General features: G+C 40.1%; 1 protein-coding gene across 4 annotated transcripts in view; it reads left to right on the top strand.

Annotated features, from left to right (window-relative positions):
* LOC122106533 (signal recognition particle 54 kDa protein) overlaps positions 1-21,130 on the top strand; it is a 97,023-nt gene that overhangs the window by 33,686 nt on the left and 42,207 nt on the right. For 3 of the 4 annotated variants that reach the window (XM_042677910.1, XM_042677911.1, XM_042677909.1), the window contains 9 exons: positions 502-652; positions 2,143-2,291; positions 3,023-3,123; positions 3,909-3,995; positions 10,493-10,566; positions 11,193-11,301; positions 16,206-16,376; positions 20,255-20,350; positions 20,460-20,635. In XM_042677910.1, coding sequence (XP_042533844.1) covers positions 502-652; positions 2,143-2,291; positions 3,023-3,123; positions 3,909-3,995; positions 10,493-10,566; positions 11,193-11,301; positions 16,206-16,376; positions 20,255-20,350; positions 20,460-20,551 — 1,030 coding nt within the window. In that variant the 3' untranslated portion in view covers positions 20,552-20,635. Of the gene's footprint in view, positions 1-501; positions 653-2,142; positions 2,292-3,022; positions 3,124-3,908; positions 3,996-10,492; positions 10,567-11,192; positions 11,302-16,205; positions 16,377-20,254; positions 20,351-20,459; positions 20,636-21,130 lie in introns of those variants that run through there. The other variant, XM_042677913.1, reaches the window with a different exon arrangement.

Below are 21,130 nucleotides of genomic sequence, written 5' to 3' on the forward strand. Positions count from 1 at the left end.
GCTAGCACTCTACCACTTGAGCCACAGCGCCACTTCTGGCTTTTTTCTTTTTGCTTATGTGGTGCTGAGGAATCGAACCCAGGGCCTCATGCATGCAAGGCAAGTGCTCTACCACTGAGCTACCTTCCAGCCCCTGGAGTGCTATTCTTGAACAAAAGAGCTCAGGGCCTGAGTTCAATCCCCAGGACTGGCACAAAAAAAAAAGAGAAAGAGAGAAAGAGAAAGAAAGAGAAGGAGGGAGGAAGGGAGGGAAGGAGGACGGAAGGACGGAAGGACAGAAGGAAGGAAGGAAGGAAGGAAGGAAGGAAGGAAGGAAGGAAGGAAGGAAGGAAGGAAGGAAAAAAAGCACAAGGCCCTGACCCTGGGCACTAAATGAGTGAATGTGATTGTTTTTACTTTTTCAGAATAGATTAAAATGAAGGAATAGCAATCCCTAAGTTAATAGTATTTGGAAATTTTTCTCTTGTGGCCGTTGTCAAATCATTTGTATTTGTTAAATAGCTATACAGAAATGGATCCTGTTATCATTGCTTCTGAAGGAGTGGATAAATTCAAAAATGAAAATTTTGAAATTATTATTGTTGATACAAGCGGTCGCCACAAACAGGAAGATTCTTTGTTTGAAGAAATGCTTCAAGTTGCTAATGCTATAGTAAGTCACTTTCCATAAAACAACATTTTTTAAAACTTTACTTCATTTAATTATGAAGTCTGATTGAGCTTATAGACTATAACTTACTAGTTCCCTGTAAGAGAAATTCAAGATAACATTTTTTTTGGACCTCTGTATCTGTGTGGTAAAGAACTTAATCTTATCACTTTTATTGTCAAATGTAGAAAAAATAAAAAATTGAGAATTAATTTTTGAGATTGGAGGCATGCTAAGGTAAAGTGCCAGCCAATGAGTAAAGCATGAAGTTCAAGTTCCTATCTTACACACACACACACACACACACACACAAGAATTTTTAATATATGTTGAGTTTCTTTTCTGTGTTATTCAAATTCAGTTATAAATACTACTTTAGGTGAATTTTGAAAGTTTTTCCAGAATGAAGCATTTAAAAATACTTCATTGTCAGTGTGATAACTTTAATATTGTGATGAGAATACCATCCTGAGTATACGTGGGAAGAAGCAGTTTATAGATCATTTACAGCATGTAGTAGAAACTCATATTGTGCCATTAGTATGCTAGCAGTGATTCTTTGGTTAGTAGTTACTACTAAGTTCCTTTGTAGTTGTGCTATTGTTTTGACCAACATGGGCCAGTACAAGAAATATTGTCTTAGTCTGTTTTACTCACTTTGGTTTCAGTATGTAGTTTTCTATATTTTTATTTTCTGATTTGTTTATATTTTTCTTAGAAGGTATTTTTCCAAATCTAATTTTCTCTCTTTTTTTTTTTTTTTTTTTTTTGTGGGTTGTGAGGCTTGAACTCTGGGCCTGGGCGCTGTCCCTCAGCTCTTTAGCTCAAGGCTCTACCACTTGAGCCACAGTGCTACTACCAGTTTTCTGAGTGGTTTATTGGAGCTAAGAGTCTCACAGACTTTCTTGCCCTTCCTGCGCTGGCTGGCTTTGAACCAGATCCTCAGATCTCAGCTTCCTGAATAGCTAGGATTACAGGCATGAACCACCAGCACCCGGCGGGTTTTTTTTTTTTTTTTGAGGAGGGGGGCGGTGTTAGTCATGGGGCCTGAACTCTAGGCCTGGGTGCTGTCTCTGAGCTCCTCAGCTCAAGGCTAACGCTCTACCACTTGAGCCACAACTCTACCTCCAGCTTTTTTTTTCTGCTTATGTGGTACTGAGGAATCCAACCCAGGGCCTCATGCATGCAAGGCAAGCACTCTACTACTGAGCCACCTTCCCAGCCCTAATTTTTTCTTTATTCAGGCCTCAGCTCGCACAATTTTTCCAAAGAGGCTTTCTTTGACTAGCTAGTCTAGAGATACCTCCTATATCTTATATGTGCCAGGAGGACTAGTATTGTCTTATTTATCTCTATCTCAGGAACTATATTCTCCCTGAATTATAGTACTCGCTCAACAAATATTGAGTGAATATTTATAGTAAATATAGTTCCTAATGGTGAATTTTACTTACAATCAATAAAAATGTCTCATTTCTGTTTAAACTTTCTAGCAACCTGACAACATTGTTTATGTGATGGATGCCTCCATTGGACAGGCTTGTGAAGCCCAGGCTAAGGCATTTAAAGATAAAGTTGATGTTGCCTCAGTTATAGTGACCAAGCTTGATGGTCATGCAAAAGGAGGTGGTGCACTCAGTGCGTAAGTATTGTTGATGCCATTGTCCTATATCTTGGAGTTATATGATGTGTGAACATTTATAAGGGTTTTGTTTGTTTTTGTGCTGGTGCTGAGGCTTGAACTCAGGGCCTATACTCTCTGTCCATGAGCTTTTGCTGAAGACTAGCATTCTACCACTTGAGCCACAGCTCCACTTCTAGCTTTTTTGTTTTTGGTAGTTTAATGGCTGGCTTTTTGAACCATGATCCTTAGATCTCAGCCTCCTGAGTAGGTAGGATTAGAGGCATGAGCCACTGTGCCTGGCTTTATGAGTTTTTGGGTTGGTTTTTTTTTGTGCCTGTCCTGGGCCAGAACTCAGGGTCTGGGCACTGTCTTTGAGCTTTCTTGCTCTAGATTGGTGCTCAACTATTTGAGTTATGTCCACTTCTGGCTTTTTGAGGTTAATTGGATATTAGAGTTCATGGACTTTTCCTGCCTGAGCTGGCTTTGAACTACCATCCTCAGATTTCAGCCTCCTGAGAGTAGCTAGGGTTACAGGCATGAGGCACTGACACATGGCTGTCTTGTTCCTCTTTTAAACTGTATTTCACTAATATGGCTTGTAAAAGAAGTTTAACTAGAAATAGAATTTTGTAGTTCTATTTTAACTAGTGAAAACAATCCTGAGGTTTGTGACTTTGTTTAGCTTTGAAAATCTACTGGATATTTGTTTTCTTTTTTGATATTATTTTATATTTTCTTTTTCTATGTAGAGTTGCTGCCACAAAAAGTCCAATTATTTTCATTGGTACAGGGGAACATATAGATGACTTCGAACCTTTTAAAACACAACCTTTCATCAGCAAACTTCTTGGTACGTACTGATATGGAGATCGAAAAAAATCTCTTGAGAAGTAATATGGCTCTATGAAATAGAATAGGATTTTAATATTGTTCTTAAGCAAATAATTTAAGAAAATCATTTCTAGCTGGGTGCTGGTGGCTCATACCTGTAATCCTAGCTACTCAGGAGGTTAAGATCTAAGGATCGCGGTTCAAAGCCAGCTTGAGCAGAAAAGTCCATGAAACTCTTATGTCCAATGAAGCACTCAGAAAACTGGAAGTGGTGCTGTGGCTCAAGTAGTAGAATGCTAGCTGTGAGCTGAAGACTTGAGGGACAGCGCCCAGGCCCAGAGTTCAAGCCCCACAACCAACAACAACAAAAAAAGAAAATCATTTCCTTCTGTGACTATATCCCTTTCCTCTCAATTAGGAGTGAGTTATCTGTTTTCTGAATGGTAAAATGAGAATATTAGATGTTGTTTGCAAAAGTTTTAAGATGCAATACAAAACTATGCAGTTAAAGTACTATCAATTATAATGGCAGTAAAAACCTTTATAATCTCAAGGTGATAATAGAGAGCGAGGACTTTGGAGATAAACTCTGCTCAAGAGCCTGCTTTGTCTCTTCTTTGCTGCCATTTAACCTCTACTTTCAGTTTTCTGAAAGTGGTAGAGCACTTGATCACCATGGACAAACTTGTGAAATCTAGTAATACGTAACATATCTACTTTGCAAGAATGTTATGTATGTGAAATATGTTTTGTGTGATGTAAAGCTTGAGCATATTACTAATTTTTCTTTTTTGGGTCTTACAGGTATGGGTGACATTGAAGGACTGATAGATAAAGTCAACGAGTTGAAGTTGGATGACAATGAAGCACTTATAGAGAAGTTGAAACATGGTATATTAGTGGCAACAAAGCATTTGATTTCCTATATCTTCCTTTGATTTCTTTTTTGCAATGCTGGAAATCAACCCAATACATGCTAGGCAAGCACAATACCACTGATCTATATCCCCAGCTCTTGTTTTTTTGTTTTTTTTTTTTCTTTGTATCAGGCTCTTACTATGTAGTCCTTTCTGGTCTTGAACTCTCAGTCCTCCTCCTTCTGCCTTCAAAGTGCTGGCGTCACAGGTGTGCACCATGAACAGATTTTTTTTTTTTGGTAAAACTATTAATTCGTTTGAGATTATAATATTTTGTTAGCATTAGATCTTTAAAAATTGGTCATTTTAGGGGCTGGGAAGATGGCTCAGTGGTAAAGCGCTGCCTTGCATGCCTGAGGCCCTGGGTTCAATTCCAGCATCACATAAGCAAAAAGAAAAAAGCCAGAAGTGGCGCTGTGGCTCAAGTGGTAGAGCGCTAGCCTTGAGCTGAAGAGCTGAAGGGACAGCGCCCAGGCCCAGAGTTCAGCCCCTACAACTGGCAAAAAAAAAAAAAACCCAAAAACCAAAAACTAGCGAGCCGGTGCTGGTAGCTCACGCCTATAATCCTAGCAACTTAGGAGGCTGAGATCTGAAGATCATGGTTCAGAGCCAGCCCAGGCAGGAAAGTCTCTGAGACTCTTTGTTTCATTTTTTTTTTTTTTAATTTAATTTAATTTTATTTGTGAACATACTGTACAGAGGAGTTACAGTTACATGGGCAGGATAATGCGTACATTTCTTACCAAGCATTGCAGCCTCCTCCTTTGTTTATCCTTCACATCCCTTCCCAGCCTCCCCCCTCCCCCCCTAATCCCAATCCTTCTCCTTCCCCCCCCCCCCCCCCGAGACTCTTATCTCCAGTAAACCACCAGAAAACTGTAAGTGGAGCTGTGACTAAAGTTATAGAGTTACCCTTGAGCTGAAGAGCTGAGAGATTATGTCCAGGCCCAGAGTTCAAGCCCCATGACTGACCAAAAAAATCAAACAAAAAAAGAAATGAACGTTGGAGTTCACTCTTCTAAATTATGTGTTTCATAAAATTTATTAAAAGAAGCTGAGCAGTGATACCTCACACCTGTAATCCTAGCTACTCAGGAGGCTGAGATCTGAGGAGTTCGAAGCCAGCCAGGAAGGAAAGTCTGTGAGACTCTTAGCTATAATAAATTACCTTAAAAAAAAACAGAAGTAGAAATCTGGTTCAAGTGGTAGAGCACTAGCCTTGAGCAAAAAGGAGCTAAGAGGCAGTGCCTAGACCCTGAGTTGAAGACCTGGGACCACCCCCTTTCCCCCCTCCCCCCTCCCCCCCCCCCCCCCCCCGCCAAAAAAAAAAAGTGTGTGTTTGTGTGTGTGTGTTTGTGTGTGTGTGTGTGTGTGTGTGTGTGTGTGTGTGTGTGTATAAAAGTTTCAAAGGAGGAAGTGGCGCTGTAGCTCAAGTGGTAGAGCGCTCGCCTTGAGCTGAAGAGCTGAGGGAGGACAACGCCCAGGCCCAGAGTTCAAGCCCCAAGACCGACAAAAACAAAAACAACTTATAAAAGTTTCAAAGGATGAGAGGCTGGGAAGGTAGCTCAATGGTAGAGTGCTTGCCTTGCATGCATGAGGTCCTAGGTTCAATTCCTCAGCACCACATAAGCAGAAAAAGCTAGAAGTGGTGCTCAAGTGGTAGAGCACTAGCCTTGAGCTGAAGAGCTAAGGGACAGTGCCCAGGCCCAGAGTTCAGGCCCGACGATTGACATACATATATATGTACATACATGTACATGCATGCATAAATAAATAAAATTCAAAGGATGATGAGATTAAATACATATAACTTTCTTTACTTCCCACAGACAACCAGGCCTATGTAGAAATATATCTTAACCCTGTATTCAAGAGTTTATGTTCTGAAATATACTTAAATTTATACCTTTGATCTATCTTTTAGCTACAAAAAATTACTTCATATGTTTGTAAAGCTTATATTAGCTGATGTACATTAAATGCCCAGCACATTATAAGCTTTCTAGATGTTATTGACCTTTAAAATGATATTGTCCCCTAATCCCTGTTCTGTGTACTATTTTTCTTCTCCTCTTTGTTGGTCATCTAGTCAAGAGTCAAGTCTTTCTAAGCATCATTCTAGGCCATCTTCTTTCTCTAGAGCTTCAACCTCATCTGTTTGTGTGTTTACTCTCTGAGGTACTCTGTGGACATCTCAGATTCTACCTATTTTTATCTTCCCATCCCAGTATTCTACCTCTCCATTATCTTGAATGAATGTTAACATCATTTGTCTTGCAGCCAGAGTCAGAAACTTAGGTATTGTTACTGATGTTTTGTTTTTGTGATGCTAGGAATTAAACTTACAAAGCATAAGTTTAATGCATGCTAGGCAAGTACTCTTATCATTAAACTACATTCCCAGCCCTGATACTGATTCTTACTTCTTTCTTATTCTCCTCACGAGTCAAATAGTCCTAGTGATGCTAACTCCATTCTATTCCTATCTTTTCACCTCCCCTGAAACTGCTAATGTTATCTCTTACCTAGATTTCTTATTGTAAGTCTTTTAAAATATAACAAACCTAAAGTTACTAACAGCTTCCTGGACTTTTTCCATTTGACTTATGGTTTTGTTTTATTTTTGAAATAGTGTCTCCCTGTGTACTCTAGGCCAGCCTTGAACTTATGTCCTACCATACCTCACTAATCTCTAATTCTTATATGACGGGGGAAAAATAAATCTCATTCCACTATTGTCTTTGTTGCTGTTGTTGCTGGTTGTGGGCTTGAGTCAGGGCCTGGGTGCTATCCCTGAGTCTCTGTTCTTAAGGCTAGTGCACTACCATTTGAACCACAGCGCCATTTCCAGCTTTTGAGTGGTTAATTGTTAGTCTCATGGGGACTTTTCTGCCTGGGCTTATTTCAGACAGTGATCCTCAGATCTTAGGCTCCTGAGTAGCTAGAATTATAGGCAGGAGGTACTGACCCCTGGCTTCCATTATTGTCTTTCTTAAAATCCTTCAGTGACTTCTGTTTTCTTTAGAATTTGTGTGCGAGTGTATGTGTTTATGCATGTGCGCATGCATGTGCAAGCAGGTACTGGGGCTTGAACTCAGGGCTTGGTCTCTGTTCCTGAGTTTTCTTGGCCAATACTAGCACTACTGATTTGGGCAGTTAATTGGAGATAAAGAGTCTTGTTGACTGGCCAGGTGTCAGTGGCTCACGCCTGTAATCCTACTTACCCGGGAGGCTGAGATGGGACGATAGCCATTCAAAGCCAGCCCAGAGACTTACCTCCAGTAAACCACCAGAAAACCAGAAGTGGTGCTGGGGCTCAAGTGTTAAGAATGCTAACCTTGAGCTGAAGAGATGAGGGACAGTATCCAGGCCCAGAGTTCAAGCCCCATGACCAACCAAAAAAAAAAAAAAAAAAAACAGTCCCATGGATTTTCTGCCCAGGCTGCCTTCAAATCATGATAGTCAGATCTCAACATCCTCAATAGCTAAGATTGTATTCATGAGTCACTGGTACTTGTCTGGTCTGTATTTTACTGCTGCTCTTAATAATCTCTTTTTTGAGGTCACCAAGTACATCTAATTTCCAAATGTAGTAATCTTATATTCCATAGTTCTGAATATATGACAGTGTTACCTCCTTTCCTCTTTTCAAACTTTTTTTTGTGTTTTTTTTTGCTGGTCCTGGTGCTTGAACTCTGGGCCTCAGCCTCTATGTGCTCAAGGCTAGTGCTTTACCACTTGAGCCACAGTACCACTTCCAACTTTTTCTGCTTATGTGTTTCTAAGGAATTGAACCCATGGCCTCATGCATGTAAGACAAGCATTCTACCACTGAACCACCTTCCCAGCCCCCTGTACATCTTTTAAAACAAACCTACATTTACTAACAGCTTCCTGGACTGATTTCTATGACAGTGAATTTTCTGAGTTGACATTTCTTCAGTGATTACTTCTATATAAATGGCCAAAATGGCTCAAGCCTATACTCCTAGCTACTCAGGAGGCTACTCAGGAGATCTGAGGATCATGGTTTGAAGCAAGCCCAGGCAGAAAAGTCCTCATGGGACTCTTATCGCCAGTTAATCATGCAAAAGCCAGAAGTGGAGCTGTGGCTCAAAGGTCCTGAATTCAAGCCCCACCACCGCCATCGACAACAAAAATAAGGGGTGGGGGTGGGGGGAAGCATTTCCTCCTCCATGCAGGAAATAAGAGTTAAAGTTGCGTGAATAATCCTTTCATAATAATATTATGAAATATAATATTATTATATTTCATAATAATATATTAGCATATATTAGTTGTACAGGGGTGATGGTTTTGTTTTTTTTTTTATGCTGGTCTTAGAGCTTGAACTCAGGGTCTTGCCACTGTTCCTAAGCTTTTGTGGTCAAGGCTAGCACTCTACCATTCCAAATACAGCTCTACTACTGACTTTATGGGATTAATTAGAGACAAGAATCTCATGGACTTTCCTGCCTGAGCTGGTTTTGAACTGCAGTCTTCAGATCTCTGCCTTCTATGTAGCTAGGATTACAGATATGAGCCACAGGTGCCCAACTAATGGTGCTGGTTTTCATTGTGACATTCCCAGGCATGGACACTGATCAACTTCCCTCCTCTACCAGATGGGTAAGAATTCTTCAGTAAGGGCTGGGAAGTTGGCTCAGTGCTAGAGCGCTTGCCTTGCATGCCTGAGGCCCTGGGTTTGATTCCTCAGCACCACATAAGCAAAAAGAAAAAAGCCGGAAGTGGCACTGTGGCTCAAGTGGTAGAGCACTAGCCTTGAGCTGAGGAGCTGAGGGACAGTGCTCAGGCCCAGAGTGCAGGCCCCCCCCCCCCAAAAAAAAAGAATTCTTCAGTGATCTTTATTTCCGTTCTCAGTAATAATGAGCTATCATATTATATTTCAAGACAAAAATAGATTACTTTTTCTTTGTGCTATTCTTCTCTATCGATCGATCTATCTATTTATCTATCTATCTATCTCTGTCTGTCTGTCTGTCTCTATTCTCTGGCTGTATTATTTTCCATTGTGTAAAATGATCATTTGATTTTTTTTTTTGGGGGGGGGGTCTGGTCGTGGGGCCTAACTCTGGGCCTGGGCGCTGTCCCTCAGCTCTTCAGCTCAAGGCTAGCGCTCTACCACTTGAGCCACAGTGCCACTTCTGGCTTTTTTTTTCCTGCTTAAGTGGTGCTGAGGAATCAAACCCAGGGCCTCGAGCATGCAAAGCAAGTGCTCTACCACTGAGCCACCTTCCAAGCCTTCATTTGATTTTTTTTATTCTTCTATTAATGGATATTTAGACTGTTTTATGTCTTTTACTATTATAAAAATGCCATGGTGGAAAACCTTATCCATTTGTAAATTCTTATATATTTTAATACAGATATAAGGTAGATAAGTACAATTTGCATTCCTCAGGCAATGGAAATATATTATGATTGATCTTCATGAAAATTTTATCACTGTACATTCTTACCAACGAAGTATGAACATTCTTATTTTTCCACAACTTTGAGAAAAAAATTTTTTTAGAAATTATAATTATGTCCCTTATAATTATAATTTAGAAATTATAATTATGTCCCTTTTTTTTCAATCTGTATAGTTGTTTTGTTTTCTTTATTTTGTTTGAGATGGCATTTTACTTTATAGCTCAAGCTGGCCTGCAGCTCACTATGTATCCCAGATTAGGTTAGAAATTGTGATTCTCCTGCCTCAGACTTCCCATGTGCTGAGCTTACAAGCATGTAGCACCATGACTATCAGCATAATATTTTTTTATAATCATCCAGAAATTTTATATGTCTGTAATTTGTTCTTTTTTAGTGCTGAGTCTACCCATTTTCCTGGTCATGGACAACTAAGTGTTTAAGATACTTCAAACAATGTTGTAACTATTGTTCTAGCATACATTTGCACATAAATGTATGAGATTTGTACATGTTCCACATCCTCTTTGGTTTTTGGTGTTGTCAAGTTTTAAATTTTCTTTATCCTGGGTCTGGGGAATGTAGCTTAGTGGTAGAGTGCTTGCTTAGCATGCATGAAGCTCTGAGTTCGATTTCTCAGTACCACATAAAACAGGAAAAAACAGAAGTGACACTGTGGCTCAAGTGGTACAGTGCTAGACTTGAGCCAAAAACAGCTCAAGGATGTGCCCAGGCTCTGAGTTCAAGACACAGGAATGGCAATTTTTTTTCTTTATCCTAGTAGATATAATTTATTTGCCATGTTTTCAAATATGTATTTAGTATGTCTACTTCAGTGTAATAGAATCTGTCCATGTAGCTATTATTTCTCACCATTCATATTGATATCATGTATGTAGGGACTGCTCAATGAATACTTGTTAGATATTTTTTAATAAGTGCGATTTAAGATGAATACATGATTAAAGAAAACACTAGTTTTATTGAATGGAAATGCACAATTTCTAATATATCTAAATTATTTATATTGTATTTCAGGTCAGTTTACGTTGCGAGACATGTATGAACAATTTCAAAATATCATGAAAATGGGTCCCTTCAGTCAGATCTTGGTTAGTTTGTCCTTAAAAGTTTCTAACATTTCTTTATAGTTCTTTTTTAGAAAATGTTTTTTATTAATGTATAATTTCAATAATATATAATGCCAATAATTATAAACATAATTTCATTGTGACATTTTTATAGTGCATGCATAATTTTTTATAATGTATGCATGATTGTTCCTAGTATATATATGATTAATATACTTTTTGTATTTTTGTTAACATTTCTAAGATCAGATACTTACTTTAATAATTTGGGTAAGGGCGCTGGTGGCTCATGCCTGTAATCCTAGCTACTCGGGAGGCTGAGATCTGAGGATTGCGGTTCAAAGCCAGCCCGGGCAGGAAAGACCATGAGACTCCTATCTCTAATAAACCACTAGAAAACTGGAAGTGGCTCTGTAGCTCAAGTGGTGGAGCACTTGCCTTGAGCTGAAGAGCTGAGGGACAATGCCCAGGCCCAAGAGTTCAAGCCCCATGACCGACAAAAAAAAAAAAATTAATAATAATAATAATAATTTGGGTAAAAATAGATCTAATACTTAATGGCAGCCTTAAACCAATATTTAAATGTAGACATTCTGAACAATTATTAAATTATTAATGATGTTATGTTTAAATATGATATGTTTTAGGGGATGATACCTGGTTTTGGAACAGATTTTATGAGCAAAGGAAATGAGCAGGAGTCGATGGCAAGGCTAAAGAAATTGATGACTATAATGGATAGTATGAATGACCAAGGTAAGAGGGTAGATTACTTGACACACAGAGTACAACTTTGTGAATATCAGAAAGTTGATAGTTTCACTGTTTTCTTTTTCTTTCTTTCTTTTTTTTTTTTTTGGTTGGTTGTGGGGTCTGAACCCTAGGCCTGGGCGCTGTCCCTCAGCTCTTCAGCTCAAGGCTAGCACTCTACCACTTGAGCCACAGCGCCACTTCTGGCTTTTCCTGCTTATGTGGTGCTGAGGAATCGAACCCAGGGTCTCTCATGATGCAAGACAAGCACTCTACCACTGAGCCACCTTCCCAACCCCTTCACTGTTTTCTTCATGACAAGGAGTGGGAAATTTAGATTATTTTTAGGTAGATTTAGAATAACTTGAAAGCTCTGTTATGATTATTGATTTGACTTCACCACTGAGAAAAATGTACAACATGAGGTCCAAACAATTTTAAAAAATCCTAGTTCTTCATGATTATTGATAGAAATTAAGATGAGTGTCTATAGTCAAACTTGAAAGGACAGCAGGTTTAAGAAGTTAAATGCTAGCCGGGCGCTGGTGGCTCACACCTGTAATCCTAGCTACTCGGGAGGCTGAGATCTGAGGATCGCGGTTCAAAGCCAGCCTGGGCAGGAGAGACCGTGAGACTCCTATCTCCAGTAAACCACCAGAAAACCGGAAGTGGCGCTGTAGCTCAAGTGGTAGAGCGCTCGCCGTGAGCTGAAGAGCTGAGGGACAGCGCCCAGGGCCAGAGTTCAAGCACCACGACCAACCAAAAAAAAAAAAAGAAGAAGTTAAATGCTTTTTTTACTTTAAATGTTTTAGTATGCTAACATACATTGTGAATCTGTGAGAAAATAGTTGAATCAGTGTTTACAAATTTCTTTTAATCCAAAACATTCAAGGTTACTGCCTTCTTAGAAGGCTGGGGCTGGGAAGGTGGCTCAGTGGTAGAGTGCTTGCCTTGCATGCATGAGGCCCTGGGTTCGATTCCTCAGCACCATACAAACAGAAAAAAACCAGAAGTGGTGCTGTGGCTCAAGTGGTAGAGCGCTAGCCTTGAGCTGAAGAGCTGAGGGACAGCGCCCAGGCCCAGAGTTCAAGCCCCATGACGGGCAAAAAAAAAAAGAAGTATACTTCCCTGTCTTTGTCAGCTTACATTATCACTACTGGTACTTCTAGGTCTTTCATCTATTCTTCAACTCATTAGCATTTCTTTTTCTTCTTTCCTTCCTTCCTTTCTTCCTTCCTTCCTTCCTTCCTTCTTCCCTTCTTTCTTTCCTCTCTCCCTCTATCTCTTCCCCCAGTCCCTCTCTCTTTGTCCTTCTCCCTTTCTCTCTCTTTCTTTCTTTTCACCTCAAGACCTCAAGCTTTCCCTTGTTTTTTTTTTTTGTTGTTGTTGTTGCTGCTGTTGTTCCTACTCTACAGCATTTTGCTGGTTAATTGGAAATGGAGTCTCAACCTCTCTGTCCTTTCTGGCTTTGAACCTCAGTCTTTCAGATCTCAGCTTCCTAAGTAGCTAGTGTTACAAGTGTGAGCCACAGGTACCACCCAGCTTCGTTAGTATTTCTAATCATATGACCCTTTAATGTTTTTCCTTATTATTTTTACCCAACAAATATACCAAACACTTATACCAAAACATTTTTCATTTTTATGCTGGTCCTAGGACTTAAACCCAGGGACAGGTTGCTTTCCCATAGCTTTCCACCCAAGGCTGGTACCTACCACTTGAACCACAGCTCCACTTTCTACTTTAATTCTTTTTGTAGGCCACTACAATACAAGTTTTAAAATTTTGCTTAGGTATAAATTGTCTTTTACTTTTTGTGTGTACTACTCCTGGGAATTGAACTCAGGGCCTGGGTGCTGTCCCTGAGCCTTTTTGCTCAAAGCCTACCACTTGAGCCACATTTCCACTTCTGGCTTTTTTTGGTTAATTGGAGAAAACAGTTTCAGGAAGTTGAACTGTGATCCCCAGATCTTAGCCTCCTGAGTAGCTAGGATTACAGGCATGAGCCACTGACACTGGGTTATAAATTGTATTTTATTTTGTCTTTTTTAAACTTTTGTGTGCATCTCTGTGTGTGTGTGTGTGTGTGTATGTGTGTGTGTGTGTGTGTGTGTGTGTGTTCATATTTGGGCTTGACTCAAGGATATACAATCCATTTTCTTGTTCATGACTGATACTCTCACACTTGAGCCATGCCTTTAGTCCAACTTCTTTACTTGGCCTGGGGGCTATTCCTGAGCTCTTCAGCACTCTGCCACTTGAGCCACAGCACCTCTTCCAGTTTTCTGGTGGTTAATTGGAGATAAGAGTGTCAGGGACTTTCCTGCCTGGGCTAGCTTTGAACCGTGATCCTCAGATCTCAGCTTTCTGAGTAGTTAGGTTTATAGGTGTGAGCCACCAGTGCCCATCTCATTATTAATTTTTTTCATTATTAATTTTTATAGTCTCTCCCTCTTTCCTGAGATCAAGGCTTTCATAATAACCCATAAAAAAACTTTGTCTTGGGGCTGGGGTTTTAGCCTAGCAGAAGGGCGCCCGCCTGGCACGTGCAAGGCCCTGGGTTCGGTCCTCAGACCTGGTGGGAAAAAAATTTGTCTTTGTTTTTTGTTAGTTACTAGGGTTTCTTTTTTTTGGGGGGGGGGGGGGGCGCCGGTCATGGGGCCTGAACTCTGGGCCTGGGAACTGTCCCTCAGCTCTTCAGCTCAAGGCAAGCGCTCTACCACTTGAGCCATAGCGCCAGTTCCGGCTTTTTTCTTTTTGCTTATGTGGTGCTGAGGAATCGAACCCAGGGCCTCACGCATGCAAGGCAAGTGTTCTACCACTGAGCCACCTTCCCAGCCCCAGTTACTAGGGTTTCATTTCAGACCTATGAACTTACTTGACTTGCTTCTTCTGCTGGTACTATGGATTAGCTTTAAATTCTAATTCTTTGGATCTTGGCCTCACAAGTAGTAGCAAGGATTATAAGCATGAGCCAGTGGCACCTAGAAATTGTGTCTTTCTTGTCTGTGTCTTCAACATTACAAACATTTTTGCATGTAGAATTAATCATCATAATCATATCTCAAGTGTTTACTCTGTGCAAAGCTCTGTTCTGAACACCTTACATATATAAATAGGGCCAGTCCATTATTATCCACCTTTATCAGATGAGGAAACTGAGATAAAGGCAAGTTGAGCAAATTTCCTAATATTACTAGTGAATAGAAAGGCTCCTTTAACCCAGGTATTTTCTTTGAGTCTATACTCTGAATCATTGTCTAACTAGGACAGATGGTAGCTCTCCAGCATTTGAAAACGCTATTTTTTTATGCCCAACAAGTAGACAAATAGAAATAGAAGTACCAGGGAAACACAATTTATTATATGAAAAGAGTTGCTGTAATTACACATACAACAAAATGGCATAGACTGCCTTATGTTAGATAGTAGGATCTCTTCTGGAGATGTTAAGAAAGAACCATAGCCGGGCGCTGGTGGCTCACGCCTGTAATCCTAGCTACTCAGGAGGCTGAGATCTGAGGATCGCGGTTCAAAGCCAGCCCGGGCAGGAGAGACCGTGAGACTCCTATCTCCAATAAACCACCAGAAAACCGGAAGTGGCCCTGTAGCTCAAGTGGTAGAGTGTTCGCCTTGAGCTGAAGAGCTGAGGGACAACGCCCAGGCCCAGAGTTCAAGCCCCACGACCACAAAAAGAAAAAAAAAAGAAAGAACCATTTGCCTGAGGGTTTTATAGAAACAAAGGGCAGAAATTTTGACCAAGTCCAGCCCATTCTTGAGATCATATGCAACAAAAGCCAGAACTGTACTTTATATACTTAGTGACCAAAATAACTAGAGAGAATTAACTCATTATTTGCTGCAGAAAGTAGTAAAATAACTAGTTGTAGTAATAACTTGATTATAGGAAATGTTTGTTTTTAGTTATATAGATTGGACCGACCTCCTTTTCTTTGCTTATATAACCTAAATTTATGAATGAAAGGTAAAAGTAGGGTGAGTGCTTCTCTTCTTTTTGAAATATGCCATAAAGCTGGGCGCTGGTGGCTCACGCCTTTAATCCTAGCCACTCAGGAGGCTGAGATCTGAGAATCATGGTTCAAAGCCAGCCCGGGCAGGAAAGTCTATGAGACTCTTATCTCCAATAAACCACTAGAAAACCGGAAGTGGCACTGTGGCTCAAGAGGTAGAATGCTTGCCTTGAGCTGAAGAGCTGAGGGACAGCGCCCAGGCCCAGGGTTCATGCCCCATGCCCCCCCCAAAAAAAGAAAAAAAATGAAATATGCCATAAACCTGTGATGTGTGGAGGGCATGGAAAGTCTTGGCAAATGAGCTATGGAAATGCTGGACATGGAGCTCAGAGGTCCTCAGAATGTTCTATTTTCCTTCATCTGTAGGTAAAGTATGTGTCTGTTTGTCCTTGTAGTTTATGAATACTATAAATTTTCATTTAATCTGTGTTCCATTTTTAAAGCTGAAGCAAACATGGTAAATGATCTCATTTGTTAAATCTGTGATTTAACTATTTGTAGTTTGTGTTTTTTGTATGTAAGCTATTTCAGAGTGTACAGGGAGAAAAATGAAATCATGATTTGTTTTAACAAAACCTGTGGGGCTGGAAAGGTGCTCAGAGGTGTTTGCCTTGCATGCATGAGGTCCTGTGATTCCTCAGCACCACATAAGCAGAAAAAGCTGGGAGTGGCGCTGTGGCTAAAGTGGTAGAGTGCTAGCCTTGAACTGCAGAGCTGAGGGACCAGCGCCCAGGCCCAAAGTTCAGGCCCCACAACCAAAAAAAAAAAAAAAAAATCTGTGTTGCTCCGTGAAGTTATATTCTGCTTATTTTTACTGCTCTGATTATGACTGATAATTATATCCATTTGAAAGTGAGTATAATTGTCTGTTGCCTACAGAATTGGACAGTACAGATGGTGCCAAGGTTTTTAGTAAGCAACCAGGAAGAATCCAGAGAGTAGCAAGAGGATCAGGTGTGTCAACAAGAGATGTGCAAGAACTTTTAACACAGTATACTAAGTTTGCACAGATGGTGAAAAAAATGGGAGGCATCAAAGGACTTTTCAAAGGTAAGAAAATAAGCTCACTATTAAATAACAGGATAAAAAGAAAGAAATTGAAAATCTATGTATTAAAGTCAAGGAGTGTTGCTAGTATTGGAAAAGTCACTGAACAATTTCAAGTTATAGGGACTAAGGATGAGTACAGTGGTAGAGACTAGTATATAAGAGGTCCTAGGTTCAATTCTCAGTACTACAAAAGAAAGGGCACTGATGGCTCATGCTTGCTGAGATTTGAATATCAATAGTTTAAAGCTAGCCCAGGCAGGAGAGCCATTAAGACTCTTTTCTCTAGTTAACCACCATAAAGTTGTAAGTAGAGCTGTAGCTCAAGTGATAGAGGCTAGCCTTGAGCAAGAAAGCTCAGGAACAGCATCTAGGCTTTTGAGTTCAAGCTCCAGAACTGGCACAAAAAAAATAGCTGAATTACATGTACTATCACATTTTATAATGTGACCTGTAATTTACCTGTTTGTCCATTCAAGGTAATAGACATTTTGAAAAGAAGATGCCAGGCTGGGAATGTGGCTCAGTGGTAGAGTGCTTGGCTTGCACGTATGAGGCCGTGGGTTCTATTCCTCACCACCACATAAGCAGAAAAAGCCGGAAGTGGCGCTGTGGCTCAAATGGTAGAGAGCTAGCTTTAAGCTGAAGAACTGAGGGACAGCAACCAGGCCTAGAGTTCAGACCCCACAATCAACAACAACAACAACAAAGGAAAATGCCATGGTTTTATGAACATGCAATACATATTATAAAAAATTTAGAGAGAAAAAGCTAAAAGTGCATATCACATTATAAAATCCCACAGATCCAGTTAGAAATAAGTTGATGTAACTATTGTTTTCTTCTAGTAAATCATGATTATTTTTACATATTACCAAATACACTGTAAAATATGTTTAACTACTAATCACTACTATTGTAGTTATGCACAGATGTTTGTTTAATGCCTTGGTTGAACTCTTAAGATGACTCATCACTTAGGCTGCTTTATCACTGTCAATTTCTGAACAGTTCTGTAAAACCAGAGATTTTTTTTTCTACTCTGATCAGAAACAGTAGGTGCTGAATTAGTTTTCTAATTGCACTATAAGATATAATATACATATAATTATATCTATATATAATTTTATTTCTGTACCGGTCCTGGGCCTTGAACCAGGATCTGGGTGCTGCGCCTAAGTTTTTGTGCTGAAGGCTAGTGCTCAACCACTAGAGCCACAGCTCCTCTTCTGGCTTTTTTTTTGGTCAGTCTTGGGGCTTGAACTCTGGGCCCTCAGCTTTTCAGCTCAAGGCGAATGCTCTACCACTGTGTCACAATGACACTTCCAGTTTTCTTTTTTTTTTTTTTTTTTTGGGTCCGGTAGTGGGGCCTGAACTCTAGGCCTGGACACTGTCCCTCAGCTCTTCAGCTCAAGGCTAGCGCTCTACCACTTGAGCCACAGCGCCACTTCTGGCTTTTTTCTTATGTGGTTCTGAGGAATCGAACCCAGGACCTCGACCATGCAAGGCAAGTGCTCTACCACTGAGCCACCTTCCCAGCCCCACTTCCAATTTTCTGGTGGTTAACTGGAGATAACAGTCTCACAGACTTTTTTGCCTGGGCTGGCTTTGAACCAAGATCCATTTTTTGGGGGGGGAGGGGTCCGGTCGTGGGGCCTGAACTCTGGGCCTGGGCGCTGTTACTCAGCTCTTCAGCTCAAGGCTAGCGCTCTACCACTTGAGCCACAGCATTACTTCTGGCTTTTTTCTTATGTGGTGCTGAGGAATTGAACCCAGGGCCTCAGGCATGCAAGGCAAGCACTCTACCACTGAGCCACCTTCCCAGCCCCCCAAGATCCATTTTTGTTGTTGTTGTTGTTTTGCCAGTCCTTGGGCTTGAACTCTGGGTATAGACACTGTCCCTGAGCTCCATTCAAGGCTAACGTTCTACCACTTGAGCCACACTGCCACTTCTGGCTTTTTCTGTGATTAATTTAGAGATAAGAGTCTCACGGACTTTCCTGCACAGGTTGGCTTTGAACCATGATCCTCAGATTTCAGCCTCCTGAGTAGCTAGGATTACAGCCACCAGTGCCCAACTACTTCTAGATTTTTTGAATGATTAGTTGGAAGTAAATTTCTTAAGGATATTCAGGGGCAGCTTTGGTTTTTCATTTTTATTAAATATTTTTGAAAATTACCAAGTCAGTGTTCCTTTTTCTGAATTTGCTAATTTTGCTGAAACAAGGTTATTCACTCATTATTTTTCATTGATACTATCTTCTGCTTTCTTTCTCAAGAGTACAGATAATCAGCAGGGTATGGTAATGCATAATCCAAGCACTTAAGAGGCTGACTATCTAGAGTTTGAGGCCAGCCTGGGCTATGATGAGAGACTTTTATCAAAAAAGAATTATATAGTCTAAAGAATGCTTTTACCATTTTGACTTAGACTGTACCTCTCATTAGCTGACCTTTTTAGTGTGTTTTTTAAGTTTATGGTTATTTCTTCACAAATTAAATTGCATTGTCCTTCGATTTTATGAAATTATCATAGGGAAGGTAGGTCAGTGGTAGAGTGCTTGCCTTGTATGCATGATGCTCTGGGTTCGATTCCTTGCCATCACATAAACAGAAAAAGCCATAAGTGGTAGAGTGCTAGCCTTGAGGTGAAGAACTGAGGGACAGTGTCCAGGTCCAGAGTTCAAGTCCCATGATCAACAAAAAAAAAAAAATTTTTTTTAACTTAGCCGGGCATTGGTGGCTTGTGACTGTAATCCTACCTACTCAGGAGGCTGAGATCTGAGGATCACAGTTCAAAGTTGGTTCAAAGCCAGCCCAGGCAGGAAAGTCCATGAGACTCTTATCTTCAATAAACCACTCAGAAAACCGGAAGTGGGGCTGTGGCTCTATTGGTAGAGCACTAGCCTTGAGCTGAAGAGCTGAGGGATGGTGTCCAGGTCCAGAGTTCAAGCCCCATGACAGACCAAAAAAAAAAAAAAAAGTTTCTTAGATACATTCAAATCTTCAAGTTCTCTCACACTCATTCTTATTTATGTACCAGCTACCCAATCTCTCCCTCTCTTTTTTGTCTGTCCAGTCCTCCCTCTTTAGGTTTAGTCTTTCCTTATATTATTAGTAAGCAAGTTAATATAACTGATCATTAATAACCAAAGCTGTACTCACAGTTTTGCTTGGTTCATTCACAGATATAACTAAAAGTTTTTCAGCAGCTGGGTAGTGATGGCTCACGCCTATAATCTTAGCTACTCAGGTGGCTGAGATCCAAGGATTTCTTTTTTTTGGGTCTGGTCATGGGGCCTGACTCTGGGCCTGGGCGCTGTCCCTCAGCTCTTCAGCTCAAGGCTAGCGCTCTACCACTTGAGCCACAGCGCCACTTCCGGTTTTTTTTCTTTTTGCTTCTGTGGTGCTGAGGAATTGAACCCAGGGCCTCAGGCATGCAAGGCAAACGCTCTACCACTGAGCCATCTCCCTAACCCCTGATCCAAGGATTTCGATTCAAAGCCAGCCCAGGCAGGAAAGTCCATGAGACTTATCACCAATTAACCAACAGAAAATTGGAAGTGGCACAATGGCTCAAAGTAGTAGAGCACCAGCCTTGAGGAAAAGAGCTCAGGGATAGTGCCCAGGCCCTGAGTTCAAGCCCCATGACTGACAAAAAAATGAAAGTTTTACAGAAAAGTAAAGCTTTTAGAAAATCCTTTATGTAGAATTTCACTTATTCATTCTTAAAAAAAAATTGTTACTGAGATAAGAGAGTTAGTAGGTATATATAAAATAAAAATAATTCTGTAGGTTGTATATTTAGTCAGTTCATCAGGCTTTCTTAGATATTTTGATTATAATACATCCTATGCTGATATAAACACTTTTCTTTTAAGGTGGTGATATGTCTAAGAATGTGAGTCAATCACAGATGGCAAAATTGAATCAACAAATGGCCAAAATGATGGATCCTAGAGTTCTTCATCACATGGGTAAATGCAATCATTAAACAGTGTGTTTTTAAAAAGTTCAAATATTATTAGGCAAAAGTAAGTATTTCAATTTCTGCTTACTAATTGTTCTCATGTACTTTCCCTCTAGGTGGTATGGCAGGACTACAGTCAATGATGAGGCAGTTTCAACAGGGTGCTGCTGGCAATATGAAAGGCATGATGGGATTCAATAATATGTAAAGAAGATGCCTTAATATAAACTGACTTGGTTGATTACATTATTTGCTGAGACCTCAGAGTTTCCCTCCTTTTTGAAAATGGGGGGAAGAGTATTTTTCTTGCCTGCCTTGCCCTCTTTCTTTTCATCATTTTTTCCTCAGCTTTTCTTTTTCCTTTCTTCCTTCTTCCTTCCTTTTTTTTTTTTTTTTTTTTTTTTTTTATTTTATTTTTTTATTGTAAAGCTACTATACAGAGGGTCACAGTTACATGAGTGAGGTTATGAGTACACTTCCTCTTGAACATTGTTACCCCCTCCATTGTTTTCCCCCTCTTCCTTCCTTTTTGATATAAGGAAGGAATATATGATTTTTGTGGAAATCCTTACATTTCTGCTCTAAGTTCTCTTTAGTTTTCACCATCATAACACTTTTGAGTTAAACAAATCATGATGTAAAATTTTAGTACTTAAAGGTTTTTAATTGTCACAAAGGCCAAGCATTACATTTGTAAACAGTCCTGGTCAGTAAATCACATTATAATGTCTCAATAAAAGTGCTGTAAAATAAACTTCAAAGTGGTTATAAGTTAAGGAGATGTTAA

The sequence above is a fragment of the Dipodomys spectabilis genome, unplaced genomic scaffold, assembly GCF_019054845.1.
Source record: "Dipodomys spectabilis isolate Male_0828 unplaced genomic scaffold, ASM1905484v1 ptg000042l, whole genome shotgun sequence".
Lineage (NCBI taxonomy): Eukaryota > Metazoa > Chordata > Mammalia > Rodentia > Heteromyidae > Dipodomys > Dipodomys spectabilis.